Genomic DNA, 18,751 nt, shown 5'->3' with positions numbered 1-18,751 from the left:
TAAATTTCATGCAGATGAAGCCAGCTACATGCATGAAATTCACCTCTCAGCAAATTGCAGAAAACTTTTGAACGAAACATAAAATGATCTTAACATTTCTTTAAGAATTAAAAATATCTACCACAATTACAAGATATATCATTTTGTTTATCGTGCACCCTTATGACCTCTCCTGCTAAATAAAGATGATGCTCATGGTTTTCCTTGTCAAATCTCCGACATATCACACCTTAGACTTGATGCATCTCTAATATCTGTGCTCAGAAATGCAAGAGATGGGAAAGCTGTAACAACAAAGATGGTTGGGAATGCCACGGATGTGCGACACTTTGAATTTAATGCACCCAGTTTTCCTGGCCAACTCTCATTTTCAGGACTTTAAGTATCAATTACGGGATTAGTGTGGTAATTTTTTAGGTTCCAGTTTCTCAACAAATTCCATAAAATACAATTTAAACTGAAATATTAAGTCCATATCTGATTAGAATATTATACTTTTTTTGTAATCACATGATGATCCGTCAAGGACCAAAATGCAATGAACAAGATATTGTATAAAACGCCTAGGTATTATTGATTTCGTTTGCTGTGTTTTTCTTTATACTATAGCCAATCAAAACATGTCCAAAAAGGGGGTTTGTACATCCTAGATTAAGGATCCCCGTCCCACTGCACTGTAGTTTTTCATACAGTTTTGCCACGACACTTCCGTTCACTTGGTAACTCAGTCGGTAAGAGCGATAGCTAGTCATACCAGAACAGTTTCCAATACATACCTAGTTAAGTTTTTGGCAGTGATACATGAACTCTTAAATAGCAAGAATTCTGTAAGCAAATATATATATACAGATAACTCATTTCGAGCCCAATTAGGTAACAGTGCTGTCAGATGTGCTATTTAGTGAAAGAATTAAGATGATGCAGATAACTGTAATATTTAGACATGTTAAGGATCGCGATGACGTTAAGGATGACTATTGGAAGTGTAAGAGATTGCGCTGATGTTGAGGACGACTATTGGAAGTGTAAGAGATTGCGCTGATGTTGAGGACGACTCTTGGGAGTGTAAGAGATTGCGCTGATGTTGAGGACGACTCTTGGGAGTGTAAGAGATTGCGCTGATGTTGAGGACGACTCTTGGAAGTGTAAGAGATTGCGCTGATGTTGAGGACGAATCTTGGAAGTGTAAGAGATTGTGCTGATGTTGAGAATGACTGTTAGATGTGTAACAGATTACCGCGATGCTAAGGAAGACTCTTAGATGCGAGACATATCAGGATGATGTTGAGGATGACTGTTAGATGTGTAACAGATTACCGCGATGTTAAGGAAGACTCTTAGAAGCGAGACATATCAGGATGACTGTTAGAAGTGTAAGAGACTGCGTTGATGTTGAGGACGAATGTTAGATGTGTAACAGATTACCGCGATGTTAAGGAAGACTCTTAGAAGCGAGACATATCAGTATGACTGTTAGAAGTGTAAGAGACTGCGTTGATGTTGAGGACGAATGTTAGATGTCTAACAGATTACCGCGATGTTAAGGAAGACTCTTAGAAGCGAGACATATCAGTATGACTGTTAGAAGTGTAAGAGACTGCGTTGATGTTGAGGACGAATGTTAGATGTGTAACAGATTCCCGCGATGTTAAGGAAGACTCTTAGAAGCGAGACATATCAGGATGATGTTGAGGACGACTGTTACACATGTTACAGACCAGTTTTGCGGATGTTTTTGCTGTGTGACTATTGGTTGTGAAGGGTAGAAGGATTTATGCCAGGAAAAGTAACTTACCTGTGATACAGTTATGCCACATTTGCGTGCTAGCTCCTCTTTAGCTTCCTCACTGGGATAGGGGTTACTTAGGTGTGAGTAGAAGTATTCATTTAGGACCTCTGTAGCTTGCTTACTGAAGTTTCTTCTCTTCCTCCTACAAAACCAAACCATTATCAGTTTTGAGCTGTGAAATTTTCTCTGGAAAAATTTTACTTCAACCATTTTCAATTCCTCCATACTCTAACTATACAGTTGAGATGTGTTCCACCAGATTTTTTTTTCATAACTTGAAAAATTTCAATATGTAAATCATGGATTTCAGCATCAAATTTCTACTCTCTTTTTTTTTTAGACCTTTGACCCAGCCCAAACTTTTTGACCTCCTTATAAGCAACCCTGTCTGATAATGAGACTCTACCTTGCATCCAGGAATCTTGACCTTAAGATCATGACAGCCTCACACGTGCTCTGCTTCAGCTGCATCTCAATGGCAGCAAACTTTTTACGTATGATTCCAACCATACGCTCAATTTCTTTGGGTGCAATGGGGCGTGTACGACTCTGTTCTCGTAGGAGGTTGACAACATGTGTTGTAAACTCATTACACGCCTGAAAGTATTAGAGAAGAAATTGGGGATTCCCCGTTATGACAAGGTATAGGGTACAAAGTTAAAACAATTGCATGGTACAGGCCGATTGCCGCAATGCAAAAAAACAGCACATCTGTCCCTTAGCGTTCAATCATCGTTTGGACAACATTCTGTCTGGCCATTTGGAAAGAAGATATATTGTCATCATGATAAAAGTTAAAGGAAAGAAAATTTAACCATGTGTTGAAATATTGGATCAATCCTTAAGAACAGCTATAGTTGATAACCAACATGCAGTAAAAACAGGCATAAATTATAATAGAAGTTTGAACCAAAAAACACTTTTCTCAAATTTAATCTTCCATTTCAAAAGTTGTTGAATTGCCTCGAAATATTTTAGCCTAGTTTTGGACCTTCATTATGTTTATGGGACCTTTTTCTGGATTCATGCACAATTTTAGAAAGACTTATTTAATCTCTTTTTATCCCAAACCTTCCTAATCCTCCTACATTGACCTGTAAAACCCCTCTATTTACCCATATACAGAGTTTCTCATCTACACACTTAATCTTAAAACCTCTCCAATGAACATTTACACATTCTCTCCCATCCACGATGCCACACTTATAGTATTACTTACAACATCTACCGTTATTCCTAAACCAACACCTGTCTACCTACGGTATTCAACCCTAACCATGTCTCCCACCTACAATATTCAACACTAACCATCTCTCGCACCTTCAATATTCAACCCTAATAATCTCTTACACCTACAATATTCAAATCTAACCATCTCTCCCACCTACAATATTCAACACTAATCATATCTCCCACCTACAATATTCAACACTAATCATCTCTTGCACCTACAATATTCAACCCCAACAATCTCTTACACCTACAATATTCAACCCTAACAATCTCTTGCACCTACAATATTCAACCCTAACAATCTCTTGCACCTACAATATTCAACCCTAGCAATCTCTTGCACCTACAATATTCAACCCTAACAATCTCGCACACCTACAATATTCAACCCTAACAATCTCGCACACCTACAATATTCAACCCTAACAATCTCGCACACCTACAATATTCAACCCTAACAATCTCGCACACCTACAATATTCAACCCTAACAATCTCGCACACCTACAATATTCAACCCTAACAATCTCGCACACCTACAATATTCAACCCTAACAATCTCGCACACCTACAATATTCAACCCTAACAATCTCGCACACCTACAATATTCAACCCTAACAATCTCGCACACCTACAATATTCAACCCTAACAATCTCGCACACCTACAATATTCAACCCTAACAATCTCGCACACCTACAATATTCAACCCTAACAATCTCGCACACCTACAATATTCAACCCTAACAATCTCGCACACCTACAATATTCAACCCTAACAATCTCGCACACCTACAATATTCAACCCTAACAATCTCGCACACCTACAATATTCAACCCTAACAATCTCGCACACCTACAATATTCAACCCTAACAATCTCGCACACCTACAATATTCAACCCTAACAATCTCGCACACCTACAATATCCAACGCTTACCATCTCTCCACCGACAATATTCAACCCTTAATAACCTTCCTTTTATCAGTCATTCTTACATACAAATGTAAATATACTTTTCTGTTACGAATAATTCCCTTTCCTGCAAATATATTCTTTTCCTCTAAATTTATATTTGTTTTGCTCTTACTATTAAAACTTACAAGGTATTTTTTATCTTAATATATTCCCTAAATCCCCAATACATGTTTATGGTTTCCAACCTTCTTCACAATAAAAGGTTTACCCAATAACAACTGGGATAAGGTCCTACAGTTAAGATATAGCAAAGTTTGGTAACATCAAGCAAATTTGCAAAAGCCGGGACCACTCTTATTGAAAGGCTTCCGTTTATCTTGAACATGGACATCAGCAAACATTTCTTTCTGCAGATATTAATTAAAAGTCAAATCTCAAAAAGCTTACAAATAAAAGCTTAACTTGCAGATTCAATTCAAATCTCTATTAAACATTGCAAGGTCAACAAACATTTTCTGCCATCATGTCAGATTTTAAAGTTACACATACACAAAGCCAAATCTTTCTGCCTCAATAATTTAAATCCTTGTTCAATCTTGCGCGGTTACGTTAGCAAACATTTTCTGCAGATATTCATGAAATGTGTGTAGATCTCTGCTAGCAATTCAGCTCCGGTTATCAGCCTGGCCCCAAGATAAGTTTTATATTGATTTCATTGCCACAACTGAGAAACACGAGAATCTTAAACACTCTGTATTAAATATTGATCACGGATATCCTTATTTTACTTCATAATCTCTAACCAGGTAAAAACTAGCTCAAAACCTGTCTTCTTCTGGACACTGCTTATAGGATATCGATAAAGATGACAGCTCAATGTTATATGCAATTATAGCACACAATATCAATACATATGTGTGTTACATGTACCAACAGGAAAATTATCAATCCCTGAATTTGGTGGATTCACCAACATAATGAACAACAAATTGATCTTATTGATGAGAATTAATCAATTTAGACAAATTAATGTTCTATTGTATGTTCCGACAAACAGAGAAAAGGATACAAAAGAAATATTTACCATTGAATATAATTGTTTGGACATCAATACATTTTCTTTCTTTTTAATTATCTTTACTGAATAAAACATAATTACTGTACTTACAATATCAATACATATGAAATATGATATTATTATGCTTTAAGCAAAATAAAGAACCAAGAATTTACAGTTACCAAGATTTTAAGTTATTTCAAATTGACAAAAGCAATTTCCCAGAACAGATCTAATCTACTAAAACCTGTATACCAATATTTGAAACACCCTAAACACCGACTAAAATATCTACTTGGACAGGATGCTTACGTACCATCAACTAACCAATCAGACGCCTCCATTTACAAAAGCTGACCAATCAAAATTGGCACAACTTCCTGCATACCACTCATGCGAAAAATCTCTCCTTCTTCCAAACCCCAGTAGTCCGTGTTAATGGTGATTGTTATTTCTCTAACACACAAACATCACTCACAAAATCATGTACATGTCTCGGAAATCAATCCTTTCACATTTTACTTCAATTTAAAAAAGTTTTTAAGTGTAATGTTCTTACTACGATTTCATGATGAAATCATAATAATTTCCCCCAAGATAGTTGCCTTATATAAAAAAAAACTCAAACTGTTCCATCAAATTCCCAAATTTTTCAGTTTGTTCAGAGACAAATTGATGAATTTCTGAATGTTTTCATTTGTTAAGAGACAAATTGACGAATTTCCGAATGTTTTCGTTTGTTAAGAGACAAATTGACGAATTTCCGAATGTTTTCATTTGTTCAGAGACATGTTGACGACTTTGTTGAGATACATGTTAACATCCAGAACAGTTAATTCACTAACTAGTCTACTGGTTAGTACATGAGATAAGTAAATGGTTACATATATGATAACATTACATACATTCAAAAAATTCCCTTGAGAAACACCCAAGTTGTTAATTTTAATTGTTGGAAAGAGTGAAAGGTGAAAAAAAATGAAAAAAAAAAAAAAAAAAACGTAAAAAGGAAAGAATGATTATGAATAAGTGACCAGGACCAAAAACTATGTAGGTGAATTATGACAACACAGGTAAAAGGTAGAAAGACAAACAGAACATGGCAAAAAAAATAAACTGGAGTCAGTCACAGTGTGGAGTAGTGGTATTAATGTATTATAGTTTTGCCAGAAGACATAATGCCGCTAACCTGTTCATATTTTCCGTACTCGGTTTGGTAGACCTGGCGAATCTGGGCGAGTTTTGCCTCGTAGTCTGAGTTTTTGATTTCTGACCCATCGTTCTATAATTATACAATAAGCAAGGTGGCATGTTCAAATAAAGGTGGTAAACATCAAAGTGCCAAGAAGAGCACCTAAAGGCGAAGGACACATCAGAGTGTTGGAGTATATATAGTCTCCAAACAATGACCAAGTCGTCAAGGTGGACAACTCATGCATGACTAATGTCCGTCCGGTCGGGAGTTAGGTACACGAGCAGTAAGACACACACACCTCATCTGTGAATCTATAACCAAAGTTCTTTTGGGCATCATAATGCAAGAGTTTTATTGACCTAGATTTTCTGCTGCACACAAGATTGTGTTAGAAAGAAAATTTTGATTATCATATACTGCATATATGACCAAGTGATTGAAAACTGTTCTTATTTGCTGTTACACCTTTTCAAAATGTTACATTTCATAAAAGATAGCTATAGTCAGTCCTTTATTCAAAAGAATACTTGATTTGCTTGTCTTGGGTTGTAGCAGATGAGGTGGGTCTGTAAATAATATTTGTCTGATGAATGATAACAGCTATAAAATATATAACATAATAATAATAGGGAAAGAAGGCTGAAAATGATAATAGGACAATAGACAACAAATACATAACACGAGGTGGAATATTTTCAAGTTATAGACCCAGAGGATCTTGTAGACATTTACAGTTATCACTTAGAGTATTCAAAATCATTGTCAGAGAGAAGCTCTGCAGCCATTTAACAATTACCACTAACATCGACTCATTCACCCCTGAAGACACATTTGAACCCTTCCAATTCAAAGGTTGGAATAGTTTATTGTGAAATTTCAGGGGTGCATGAGTTAAGCATGTGGTACACTCATTACATTATAGCTGCCATACGTTTACACTGTCATGAAATTGTTGAAGAATGTTATTTAATATTTTCTTCAATTTAAAACATCATACAACTGGTTGATTTAATTACATTTTGAGCTTAATATATACACTGTACAACAGGAAATGTAATTAATTAATTAGTGTCACTGTTTTTTGTTTGTTTATTTTGATAGCTACCAACTCTATTTTCATTTATGATTATAATTATCTCTCCTTATAGTGTTACAAAACTGCATTTTAAATTTGCATTTCATACCTTTTACAAATTACTTACACTGCAACGGGCAGAAAACCTTCCCTTCAATTGGGATTTTTGGAGAATGCTGGCGAGCATGACCAAGTGTTTTTAATCATCATCACATACTTTAACTTATGAAATGGTGAGAAAAAAATATCAATAGTTTCTAATTTAGAAATGGCAGAAAAAGAAATTAGACTCACAATTTACAGAGCCCCTATGACAAATCATTTGTATTTTTTTTTTCACAAGTGAATTACATTTTGTGAGAAACTTCAGTGAAACTCCTGGGTTTTTCACAGGCACAACAATTTAACATTATGGTACCAGCACCATCAGCTTTCTCAGACCAAAACTCACAATGGAATTTTTTTTTTAAGAATTCTATCAAATTGGGGAAAGTGAATCTGGAGACCATGTAAACGTATGGAGAATGTTGGCAGGGACCCCTGGGGACAAGGCCGGGCATGAAATGCCAGCTAACCTAAATTATTGATCAAGAATCTGTTTTTGTAGGTTTAATCCCTCAGCATGCTGAGCTTTTAGGGGTTTTCTTGTGGAGCACGCACTATGCCAGTTTGCTTTTAAGTTTAAGCCCGTCTTGAAACAATGCCTCAAACATTACAGAGTACGCCTCGTTTCATACTGTTTAGATCATTAAACATATCCAATAATTTTGAGATATTTTTCAAAGGTCTATCTAACACAGGGTCCTTTTGCAAAAAGTCGACAGCAATTGTAATTTGCAAACATTTTGTAGGTCAATTAACAGATCTGTGTGTTAATATATACATCAAATCACTGGGTTCTAACAGAAAGAGACTAAACTAGAGTTTAATGCATGCTTTATGATAACAAGCACACAAGTCTAGAAACAAAATGAGGGATCTAGAAAGAAATTAGAATTATTCTTAAATAATCGGGTGGCAAACCATTGATCTGTTCATGCAGAATTTCGGATCGATATAATTCCAGAAATTTGAAAATGAATAGAAATACCTCATTAACCGTTAATAAACAAACAAATTACATCTACTATCCCGAGTAACATGAGATATTTGTAAACAGGAATAAACAGTAACAGAAGAAAACAAGAAGCATATTATCAGGGGATCCTGGTTTTCGTGAGATCGTGAACTGATAACTAATCTTCGGTAGACACACCCAGCTCACAGCTCAACTTGAAATCTATGACGACAAAGTCTTGCAATAGACAACCTGATATGTCATGATAATTGTTGAAAAATGATTTTGAATATGCATGTAGTTACTTCTATTTATGCTTTCTTATCAGGATATTCCAGATTTGTGAAATGGAAATACAGTACAGTGTATCAATTTTAGTGGGTTTTTTTCTCCACAAAATAAAGTATGACATGCATTCGAGAAAGAAAACAAATCTCATTAATTTTATCATAACATTTCAGATTACCTGTTATCTGGAAATTAAAAACATTATTTAATGCAGAATATGTAACACATTTGTAACCACATATAAACACAAAAATAGGACATCATCATCACCTTGGTCAAAGTCTGAAACTCAAACAGAAAATGTCAAAACAATACAAATTTGCCAACTTCAGGGTAACAAGAAAACTTACAGCAAATTAAGCAAATTAAGTAAAATACTATTAATAGCTTTATGTTGATTTCATAAGGACTAATATATTAAAGTGAATCATGATCTTCAATTTTTCTGCTTTTATGATTTAAATACTGTATACAAGTCTTTAAATATAACCTGTTACCAGAAAAAGTAAATGTATTCATGATAAAATTCTTTCTTCATTTTATTGTACCATTGCAATTTGTATTTTGTCAATAAATATTTCCAACATATATAGCACAGGAAATAAAATTGTAAGCAATTTTCAGGCACATTTTTTTTTTACATACTACATGTATTAATTATCATTTGAACAAAATAAAATTTCAACCTTTATCATCAAATCTCGAAGATCAATCTATAGCTAATGAATAGCTACATTTACTTACTGTGCAAATCTTCACTTACCGTTTATTTGAAACTTTCAACAAATTGCCTTCATTATATAAATTCTACAATTGTCTTATAAACAGTTACAAAAAGTTCATAAAAACAAAACTAAATACTAAATAAATTATCACTATTTTAACTCTTAAACCATGTTTGTGCTTATGGAATTTGAAAAGTAAAGAAAAGAAAAATTAAAAAACATTCACTCGTGAATAATTTCCAGCAGATGAAACTTTCAAATGCATCAATGAGATATGCAGGATAAAATTGCTTTTAAGGGAAAAGATGGTAACACAAATTGGTACAATATGCATTTATATAGATACAGATACATGTATTTAGGACACACTATTTCAACAAGACAGTGCGGAGGTAAAATACATTTTCTTTGTCCAAATTTTAAAGCCATTATAATAATTTTTCGAAATAGATGTTTTGCAACACGGAAAAGTAATTTTGAAGTTGATATCCTTTTACATCAATCAAGTCTTTTGGAAGTAAATATACAGATTACAATCCATAAATCATTTTGTGATATAATGCTATTTTACCTCAGTGTGAAGACCGATTAAACATGCATGCATCATCAGAACCATTTCCAATATTATAATAATAGTCGAAATCATGTCAGTGAGTACTAAATTGATGTGCAAAAACTTCTCTCCTTTTTTTCCACTTCTCTCTTGGATTCAAAGAATACAGAAAAAAGGTGTATTAATGAACAAATACTTAAAAATTTCTTTAAAATGACCATTGAATTTCTAATGCAGCCATGTTTAGACGGATAATCACTGCCACCATTTCCCTGGGTGCAGAGACAAACAAGTTTGTGACGTTCACCTGTTCGTATTTCTCCAGCTCTGTGTGGTATATCTGTCTAATTTGTGCCAGTTTGGCACGGTAGTCTGAATGCTCTATGGCACTGTCGGGTTGGCCACCGGACGCTGCAGCCGTGGCATTAGCTGCTGCGGATGACCCACCCCCTTTCTCTGGCCCGGCCACACCCTCTGCTATTAACATGTTGTCCAGTCGCATGAGCTGGGGGTCTGGGGGTTCCTCCTCCTGGGAATTCCTTATACTCAGTACTGAAACACACAATACACATCAAGGTCATTCTGGTTGTCAAAAAGGGGAAAGGCATGTACATGTATACTTTATTGAGAAAACATGCATTGCCAGTTGTAAGGTTAGTTAACTGGTCATTGCTTTGCAAAAGTTGGACAAGATAAACAGAACGGTAAAATGCAGTACAGGTCATGGTCAGAATATTCATAGGAGGTCAAGGTCAGATAAGTCACAGAACATTAAGGTCAGAATAGTCGCAAGAGGTCAAGGTCAAAATAATCACAAGAGGTCAAGGTCAAAAGATTTGAAGGTCAGGTACATATAACAAATATATCATAATAATGCATTTATGTTTGAAGGCCTTACCAAAATATTTTCAAAGCTTAAGAAAACAATAAAATTCAAACACAAGGTTAGCATGATAGCATTGTTTAAAAGCTTCTTTAATCATTTATCAGCATCCCCAGTCTGGGAGCATTGAGTTGGCCACAACCCCTCTTTTATATTATAACAAGTATTCAGGTTCACTTGTCATATCCTAATGATTGTAAACGCTTCAATGTTTTCATATTGGAGGATTTCTTTTACACAAAATACCCTACACGTCATTCTGGGGCAGAAGTAGCATTATCAGGCACTATAAACGTTTTTGAGAGGTATGATAATGTGAGGAGTTAATGTGTTCACACCTGGGTGGGAGACGACTTTACAGGTAACGGTTGTGTGATTCTATCACCACCAGCTTATAACAGGGTGACACAGCACATAAACACCATTGTCACATTTACATCACCTTATTGAGTTAAATCATTCCAAACTTTTACATCACCTTTTTAAGTTGATCATTAATATTATACACATTTATATCACGTTGTCAAGTCGACCATTTCAAATTTTTACTTCACTTATTGAGTTGATAATCACAAATATCTTGTCTTATTCTTCGTAACATTTACGTTGACATATTAAGTTTATCGTAAGCTGTTAATGGGATGTTAAACCCTATGAAACCAAACCATTAAATATTCACATTACCTGAAGTTTACCATTCGAAACATTTAAATAGTTTTATGGAGTTTACTTAAGTAATAAACACGGTATACATCCGAAGACTTTTTTATGTTTACAAAAAAAAGGTGTGTATTTAAAGTGTATTTAATAATCGTGAATATCTCATGGTCCTGGACTTCAAATATATTCATGTTAAGTACTATTAAAATGTTGATTTTTCCACAATTGCTAACCAAAGACCTTGTCTGGCTCCTCATACAGGTGCAAGCTCCTACTTTTAACGACACCATGACAAGCCAGCCAGCCAGCCAGCCAGCCAGCCATGACCATGGATTTGACAGAAACCTATTTTGACAGCTCAACCAAAGCTATTGGGAGACATTAATTTTGACATCCTGATACATCAAATTCCCAACAAATAACACGGAGATAAGAAAACGCTTCGCTAGTATATTATCACCTGGAATTTCATAACCTTGTTTTCCTTTTTATTGTTATTTTCTTCTTTGATATCTTTTTTTCCGCTTTAAGTGAAACGTTTAATTAGTGAAATTTATCACCGTGCACGAGTCATAACACATTGTGATTATGGAGTGATGTATCGTATACAGACCCTGCCTCGGTGAGTCTGTGCACATGTAAAATAGAATATGTCTTAAAACAATTCAGCACACATCACATACGAACCAGTAATATTATACAACCATGAACCTTACAACTAAAACTTACAGAAAACATGCAGCTACCTTAAACCATATTAATACATCCATGTATATCAAAACGCTTGCTTCTTAACCAATACAAAACAGTACCGAAATACTCGACAATATAAGCGGCGCTACTGTGGCGCAAAAACTCAAATTTTCATCCTCATTTTTAACATTACCCCTCGAGCTCCCCGGTACTTGAAATCAGAAGGATTAGTCTAAACATCTTCACTTTGCTCAAATTGAATTAAATGCAGAACATCTTAAACTATGGCATCAAATGCTTTTATTATAAAACAGGGGATTGATTTTAATTATTTGTTGGATTTTATCACATGGTTTTTCCCTCCAATGAAAAATTTGAAAGATTGGCATAATTGTCTACACATCGTACTCTACAACATATCATCTGTATACTGAAATAAAGAACTCCATATCACTAGAACTGGTCGAAAATATACAACTGTCAAAGTGTATTGTAAGAAACATTTTATATCAATTTCCTCTAAATATATAACAATAAAATATTTCTTGTATTGAAAAAACAGCTTAATATAAAGAAATCAAAATAATCAATTTTATCTAATGTATTTACATTTTCTAATAGATTTATTTATAACAAGACCAAATTAAATGCAACTGCACATAGAATTGTTTTTATTTTCCCAATAAATCTGTGTACTTTTCTCAAATCAACAAAGCCTCTACATATGAAACAGATTTATTCTCCAACACGTGCACTGTATGCCAACCATATCAAACCACCAGCTACTAGATCAGCAGCACACATAAGACTCGTAACTCACATTAAATGAATTTAATTCAATCTTCGTTTCAGAACCCTGTTCACCCAAAATCGATACAAGTGTAGCGCAGTTGCCATCAATCACTGTCACATCTTCTCGTCAAACGCTCCTTGGATCCAGATCGAGACTTTTATTGCGTATTAGACTCCCCGTCCTTCCAAATTTAATCAATAAGAAATAGCATCTCTACAGACTGGTTTGCTGTGAAAACCCATGTCCCAGTTAACAGGGTCTCAATTTAGATGCGAACGACTCGTCAGAGCGCCGGAGATTTGGAGCACGCCTTCTACAATTGCATACATACATCTACGGGATACAAATCCACAAAACTCCCCAATCAATAATTAAACCTGCAGGCCATCTAGATCTCAAACCTGTTTCATCTACAACGCGAATATTAATTCAAAATAAAAGCGACCTGTCAAATAGTCGACATACATATTTTAATTTGAGGTCACTCTCATACTCTCAGAAATTAAGTTACAGGTCAACAATTTTTCCGTACTTTTAATTAAATAATACATCTAAATATTATGATGTTCTATTTTTTTATTTTTAACAGTTCGAGTCAGAAGCTTTAAGGCCCATTCATGAAAGTGTATTATATTTGATCCAAAGAAACGAATTGGTTCCATCCCTCTTCTTTTACATGTATAAATATATATCAGTATATGGGGCAAAGAAGTAATTCCAACAGTGTGGACAAGTTTAGGTTGTCAAATTTTCGGAGCGATCCGCTCCTTTTTCAAGACACAGTCATGAAACAGAACAGTAACATGTACATATACATCATATTACAAGAAAATAGAATTGATATACATGTACTATAATTGAAAATATACATATAGCTATTATATAAAACCAATAGTCCCCTCTGCTAAAGACAGCCGAAGGCAGTAAATATCAGTATATATGTACTTGACATGTATGGGTTTTCCTGCACCCCTTTTTTGCCTCCAAGAAACATGGACCTATTCCCCTTAAAATTTAAGATGAATTTCTTATCTTATCAGTTGAAATTCCCAAAATTTCGCATCATTCCACATAATAAAATGTGATTTTATATTTTTTCAAAATCTTAGTCTAATATATTACCGACCCAAAAGACAACACACTAAATCATGAAGATTCCATTTTGTGTGTGATATTTCACCCATTTACAGTACAAATTATACTTTTCCTGTTCCATACACGGACCACTGGCCATGGCCTGATTACATTGTTCAGTAAAATTCCCAGCTGACATATATATACAATGCATTTTGAAAAACCAGGATTTTTTTAAATTGACAAAACATTTGTGACAAAGTACTTCAGATCCAGTACCAGTATCGAAATAAGTGATCAAGATAAAAAGAACTTCCAAATAGCAAGCATCACAAAGATTTCCACAAGGACTGTCAGTTAATACCTAACCTAGATATACAATTGTCCAAATTTAAACAAGCTATGTCAAACACAGTTTTATGCTACAGAGATTACGAAAGTTCAATACAATTCTTTATCACATAATGTACTGCGTTATCCAGTGAATATATCCATGTCATATTTGTTTGCGTATTAACCCATGTACTATGATGACCTATCAACCCTGCAATCGGTTGTAAGTTAGTACATGACGTCAGTCTTACGCACTGGAGTCAAAATGGCGGCTTTTTACATTTCAAGGTTGCATGAAGATTCTCGTTTTACACGAATAAATGCCACAAATCTTGATTATGTGATAAAAGGACCTTACACTCACTAATTTTTCATTTTAACTCGCCTGAACTGAAAAATTCTTAAGACTCTCATATATATGAAATGGAAACTCCTGTAATATAAGATCCTATATATACTAAAGCTATTCTGTATATATATTTTTAATAAGATAAAACCGGATCATGTCGTAATTGCGTTTCCCCTGTACAGTAAAGCATATCACCATGGCGTCTTTATACATGCTGCATGTAGTATAAGAAAGCTTTAGCGTTGCTTTCTCATAAATATTTGTTTAAAAAAAAAACTACACTGAAACCCTTATCAAAGTGTTCGTAAATCAATTTCTTGACAGATGACCTAAAATCTCGTGCTGAAAACAGGAAGTGAAGAAAACAGCGCCCGTGTAAAATCAATATTTATTCCTCCTCCATCCCTAACTGCATAATTAAAGTTTGGCGGGAACCAAGGCAGATTACCAAACAAGAAAATTTGAAGACAAGCAATGGATGGCGTTGTCAGTTTGAAATTGGAATCTATGGGCAATATATAGTCATACATCAAATCGAAATATTGCTCAGTAAATAAAGGCAAAACTAAACTCGCTTCAGTCAGTTTACTGTAGTTTAACAACTGGACTTTGCTTCTCCATATTATTCTTACCAATACCTTTGCTTTAATACATTTTTATTTTAAAAATAAATTTGAGCATTTATACTTATTATTGATATATTGACTGCTTTTTCATTGTAAACAACAGTTCATTTTCTATTACTTTCATTACCAAAACCAATCAAAATGCCCATATTTCTTATGGCGTGATAACTACATCTATAATCTTTTTTCCTATGCCAGTCTTTTCCTAATTTAAATCTATTTAAATATCCATTAATTTTTAATTTTTTTAAGTAACAATGGTAGCTGTCCAACTACAGATTTTTATTTTATTTTACATACAAACCGCAAATATATGACAATAAATTTGACATGGACATTTAATACCTTCATCAAGAGGCACAGTCTGCTGCGAAATATACAATATCTACACCTAATTAGTTTAAAACCAGAACCCAAGTTGTCCTGATCAATGGCAGAAGTATATGTACTATAGCTATATATATATATATTTAGTGGCACCAACGCCTACCAACAGACCATGGCCAGGTTATTCAGTATATATCAAATATATATCATAATATAACTTTGGAAAGAAATACTTGACACAAATTCTGCAAAAGATTTTATGCATATTGTTTATATACTATAGAGCAAAATAACAATAGCACTCTTTCTATTAATTAAAAATTGAAAAAGATATATTTGTCATAATCAACCCAGAATATATATATATCGGTCTATACGCTGTCAGTCAAACGTGTGTTCAATGTCCTGTCAATCTGTCGCAGATACTTGATGATAAAGTAAACAATAGTTATAAGTTTATAGATCTAGACCAGTAACTGAACACAATTATAAATCATGCATTTATTAAATGCACTCTAGGATAAGTTTACACGGAACAATTATATTTGAACTATAACAGTATGATGAAATTTAATCATATTTTCCGCATATATACCGCCTGTATGATGCTAAGATGTAAAATATACAATTTTCCTTAACAATTCATGTATGCAAACAAAGACAGTTTTTCTCTAAAAATTCAACACATGCATACATGTCAGATTCGCAAGAAATCTGTAAAGAATGAAAACTATCAACAGCAGGCTGTATTTAATTGCTTATAAACATTCAATAATAACAGCATTTCAACATACTCAAGTTCTTTTTATCAACGCTCTTCAATTTGAATTACAAATAAAGATACATTGAAATTTATTCTGCATTTGTTTAAACATCACTATAAGTGACCCAAAAAAAATCAGTTTTTGTTTTTTCCTCTACACGTATATCCTTATCTTGTTTGGCCAGTTCTTAACCAGCACTGTAATGGTCAGAGGACTGTTCAATATAAATAAAATCCCTTTATGTTTCTTCTATCTGCCTATCCTATTTATATTTTTATAATTTTTAAAAGCTAAAGCAGAAATACAATAATTATTTTGTTTGGACTCATAGAAAGTAAAGGTTATTTTATACAGTGCCATCATTCATATTATACATATATATGCAAATTTACATGCACAAAATTATGCATATAGATGTACATAAACTATATTATTATCATTTTAATCAGTACATTCACCTTAAAGCTTTATCCTTCGAGGAAGAAGGGGTCTAATAATAGATATTTTATTATATTTTAGTGTCTGACAATTATGGCCAAAAACGTTACAAAGTAAAGGTATGTAACAATTATGAATTTTTAATTACTGATATTAAATATTACTGTCTCTGAATGTAAATTATAATTTCATACAAACCATTAATATATATTTTTATAAGAGCGTATGAGACACAAAGGGAGAACAAGAATGTGTATTGCCTCAGATATGTTTCCCTTTTGAGCAGCTTATTTAAAATTCATATAATTAATGAAACATACCAAATATGGTATTGGTTTTGTTAAATGGTATAACTTCAATCAAATAATACTGTTTACCAAAGAACAATGTTGCACAATCGCAACTCCGTTTTATATAATGTATAAAAAACAATGTTGCAACTTTGTGTTGTTATTAACAACAATGTTGAATTATAAACACAAATGGCAACTTATACTTTTTCATGGACCCAATATTCAACAATATTGATTCATGATAACGCTCCACGATAAAGAGAAAGTAAAACGTCACAACGCAAAGGACTTGTGTATTACAAGATGAAGGAAAGACAACTTCGGAAGCTCACCCGTTTTTTCTTTGATTTCGCATAACACACTGAATAATGCAGGTTTCATTCGATGACAGTTCAACGTGTGTTTTCTGAAAAATTATAAAGATTGGACACATCATTAATTTGCATATTCCAATTGGGCATTGAGAATTACGAGAAAAATACATGCATATCTTTCTGTAATGGTTAAATGGGGGGTAAAATTGAGAAATTCACAGAAGGGATATATCTGTAATTCATGTACCGGCACCTTGCTTGCGCTTCATCTAAACTTTGGTCAGTTATCGTCATTATTTGTTGCAAAATGTCACCGATTTCCTGTTTTCGTTGTTCTGAAGGTTCTTGTCCCGTAGGTTGTAGATTATACTGTTGAATCATATTTTCGGGTGCTGACATACTAACAGCTCCTTGTTGCGGATGCATTACGCCGAGCCTTTGTGTATCGTCCATGATGATGACACAACGGAATTATTCCTTCCACTGAAGTTTAAACATGGAAATTAATTACGATGTTAATCCAAACACATAATCCGATTGTATGTCACAGTTTCCATAAAGCACAAATTCCTAAACAGTTCCGTAAAGTTGGGAGGGCTTCGACACTCTGCCAGTCAAATTCCCTCAAAACAGAAATGGCGGCTCGACAAGCGTGAAACTAACTTGATTCTTTCCCGTCTATGGGCCATGAACCAATGAAATGTCTCAAAGTATCTACTCGGCAATCTCCGGTGGGTGATTGCGATCCGGATATAAATACTGACCAATGAATAAGTGGGATTTAGTGACCGACTCTTCACGCCCTTGACGAAGATTGACAGCTCGGAGAGATGTTGATTAGGTAGACACAATAATTGTGAGGCACCTTGGGGGTCCTGGCATTCCACTCAGAGCACCCCACGGGGCAAATTAACTCCAATTAACAGGTATAAAAGACGGACTTATATCTAACCCGAAGACATTATGAAAGGCATATTCGATATAATTGAAAGATTGAAACGATTAAGAGCAATAAAGAATATAACCGGAGGTCAAGTACGTCTACAATATTGGAGATACTTTAAAACCCTCTGGAACTGAATAAAGGTTTCTGATTATGTAATATCTATATTTCACTAATGGGGCATTAAAACACTTTAGGATGTAATTCAGTGAAAGACCATAAAGGAAATAGATGATATTAATTCCTTGACATTCATTTTAGGTTTAGGAGAAGGTGCTTTAATTTTTCTGTTAGAAATTTATACATGTCCTGGGTTTGAAATAATTGCAGTGTTTGATTTTCTTCATTATCCAAAAAATACTCAGCTCAAG

The 18,751-nt window shown here is 34.1% G+C and overlaps 1 protein-coding gene across 6 annotated transcripts in view; it reads right to left on the bottom strand.

Moving 5' to 3' along the window:
- The window catches only part of LOC110442460 (pre-B-cell leukemia transcription factor 1-like), a 70,586-nt gene extending 52,468 nt beyond the window's left edge, over positions 1-18,118 (bottom strand). For 3 of the 6 annotated variants that reach the window (XM_021486080.1, XM_021486084.1, XM_021486085.1), the window contains exons 1-6: positions 17,685-18,118; positions 17,456-17,529; positions 10,198-10,442; positions 6,187-6,279; positions 2,196-2,386; positions 1,796-1,931 (exon numbers count right to left, since the gene is read on the bottom strand). In XM_021486080.1, coding sequence (XP_021341755.1) covers positions 1,796-1,931; positions 2,196-2,386; positions 6,187-6,279; positions 10,198-10,442; positions 17,456-17,529; positions 17,685-17,890 — 945 coding nt within the window. In that variant the 5' untranslated portion in view covers positions 17,891-18,118. The remainder of the gene's footprint in view (positions 1-1,795; positions 1,932-2,195; positions 2,387-6,186; positions 6,280-10,197; positions 10,443-17,455; positions 17,530-17,684) is intronic. The other 3 variants (XM_021486081.1, XM_021486082.1, XM_021486083.1) reach the window with 3 other exon arrangements.
- Between the last annotated feature and the right edge of the window lie 633 nt (positions 18,119-18,751).

This window comes from Mizuhopecten yessoensis, unplaced genomic scaffold (assembly GCF_002113885.1).
Source record: "Mizuhopecten yessoensis strain PY_sf001 unplaced genomic scaffold, ASM211388v2 scaffold716269, whole genome shotgun sequence".
NCBI lineage: Eukaryota > Metazoa > Mollusca > Bivalvia > Pectinida > Pectinidae > Mizuhopecten > Mizuhopecten yessoensis.
The sequence above is the reverse complement of the archived record's forward strand: the minus strand, read 5'-3'. Positions and strand labels throughout refer to the sequence as shown.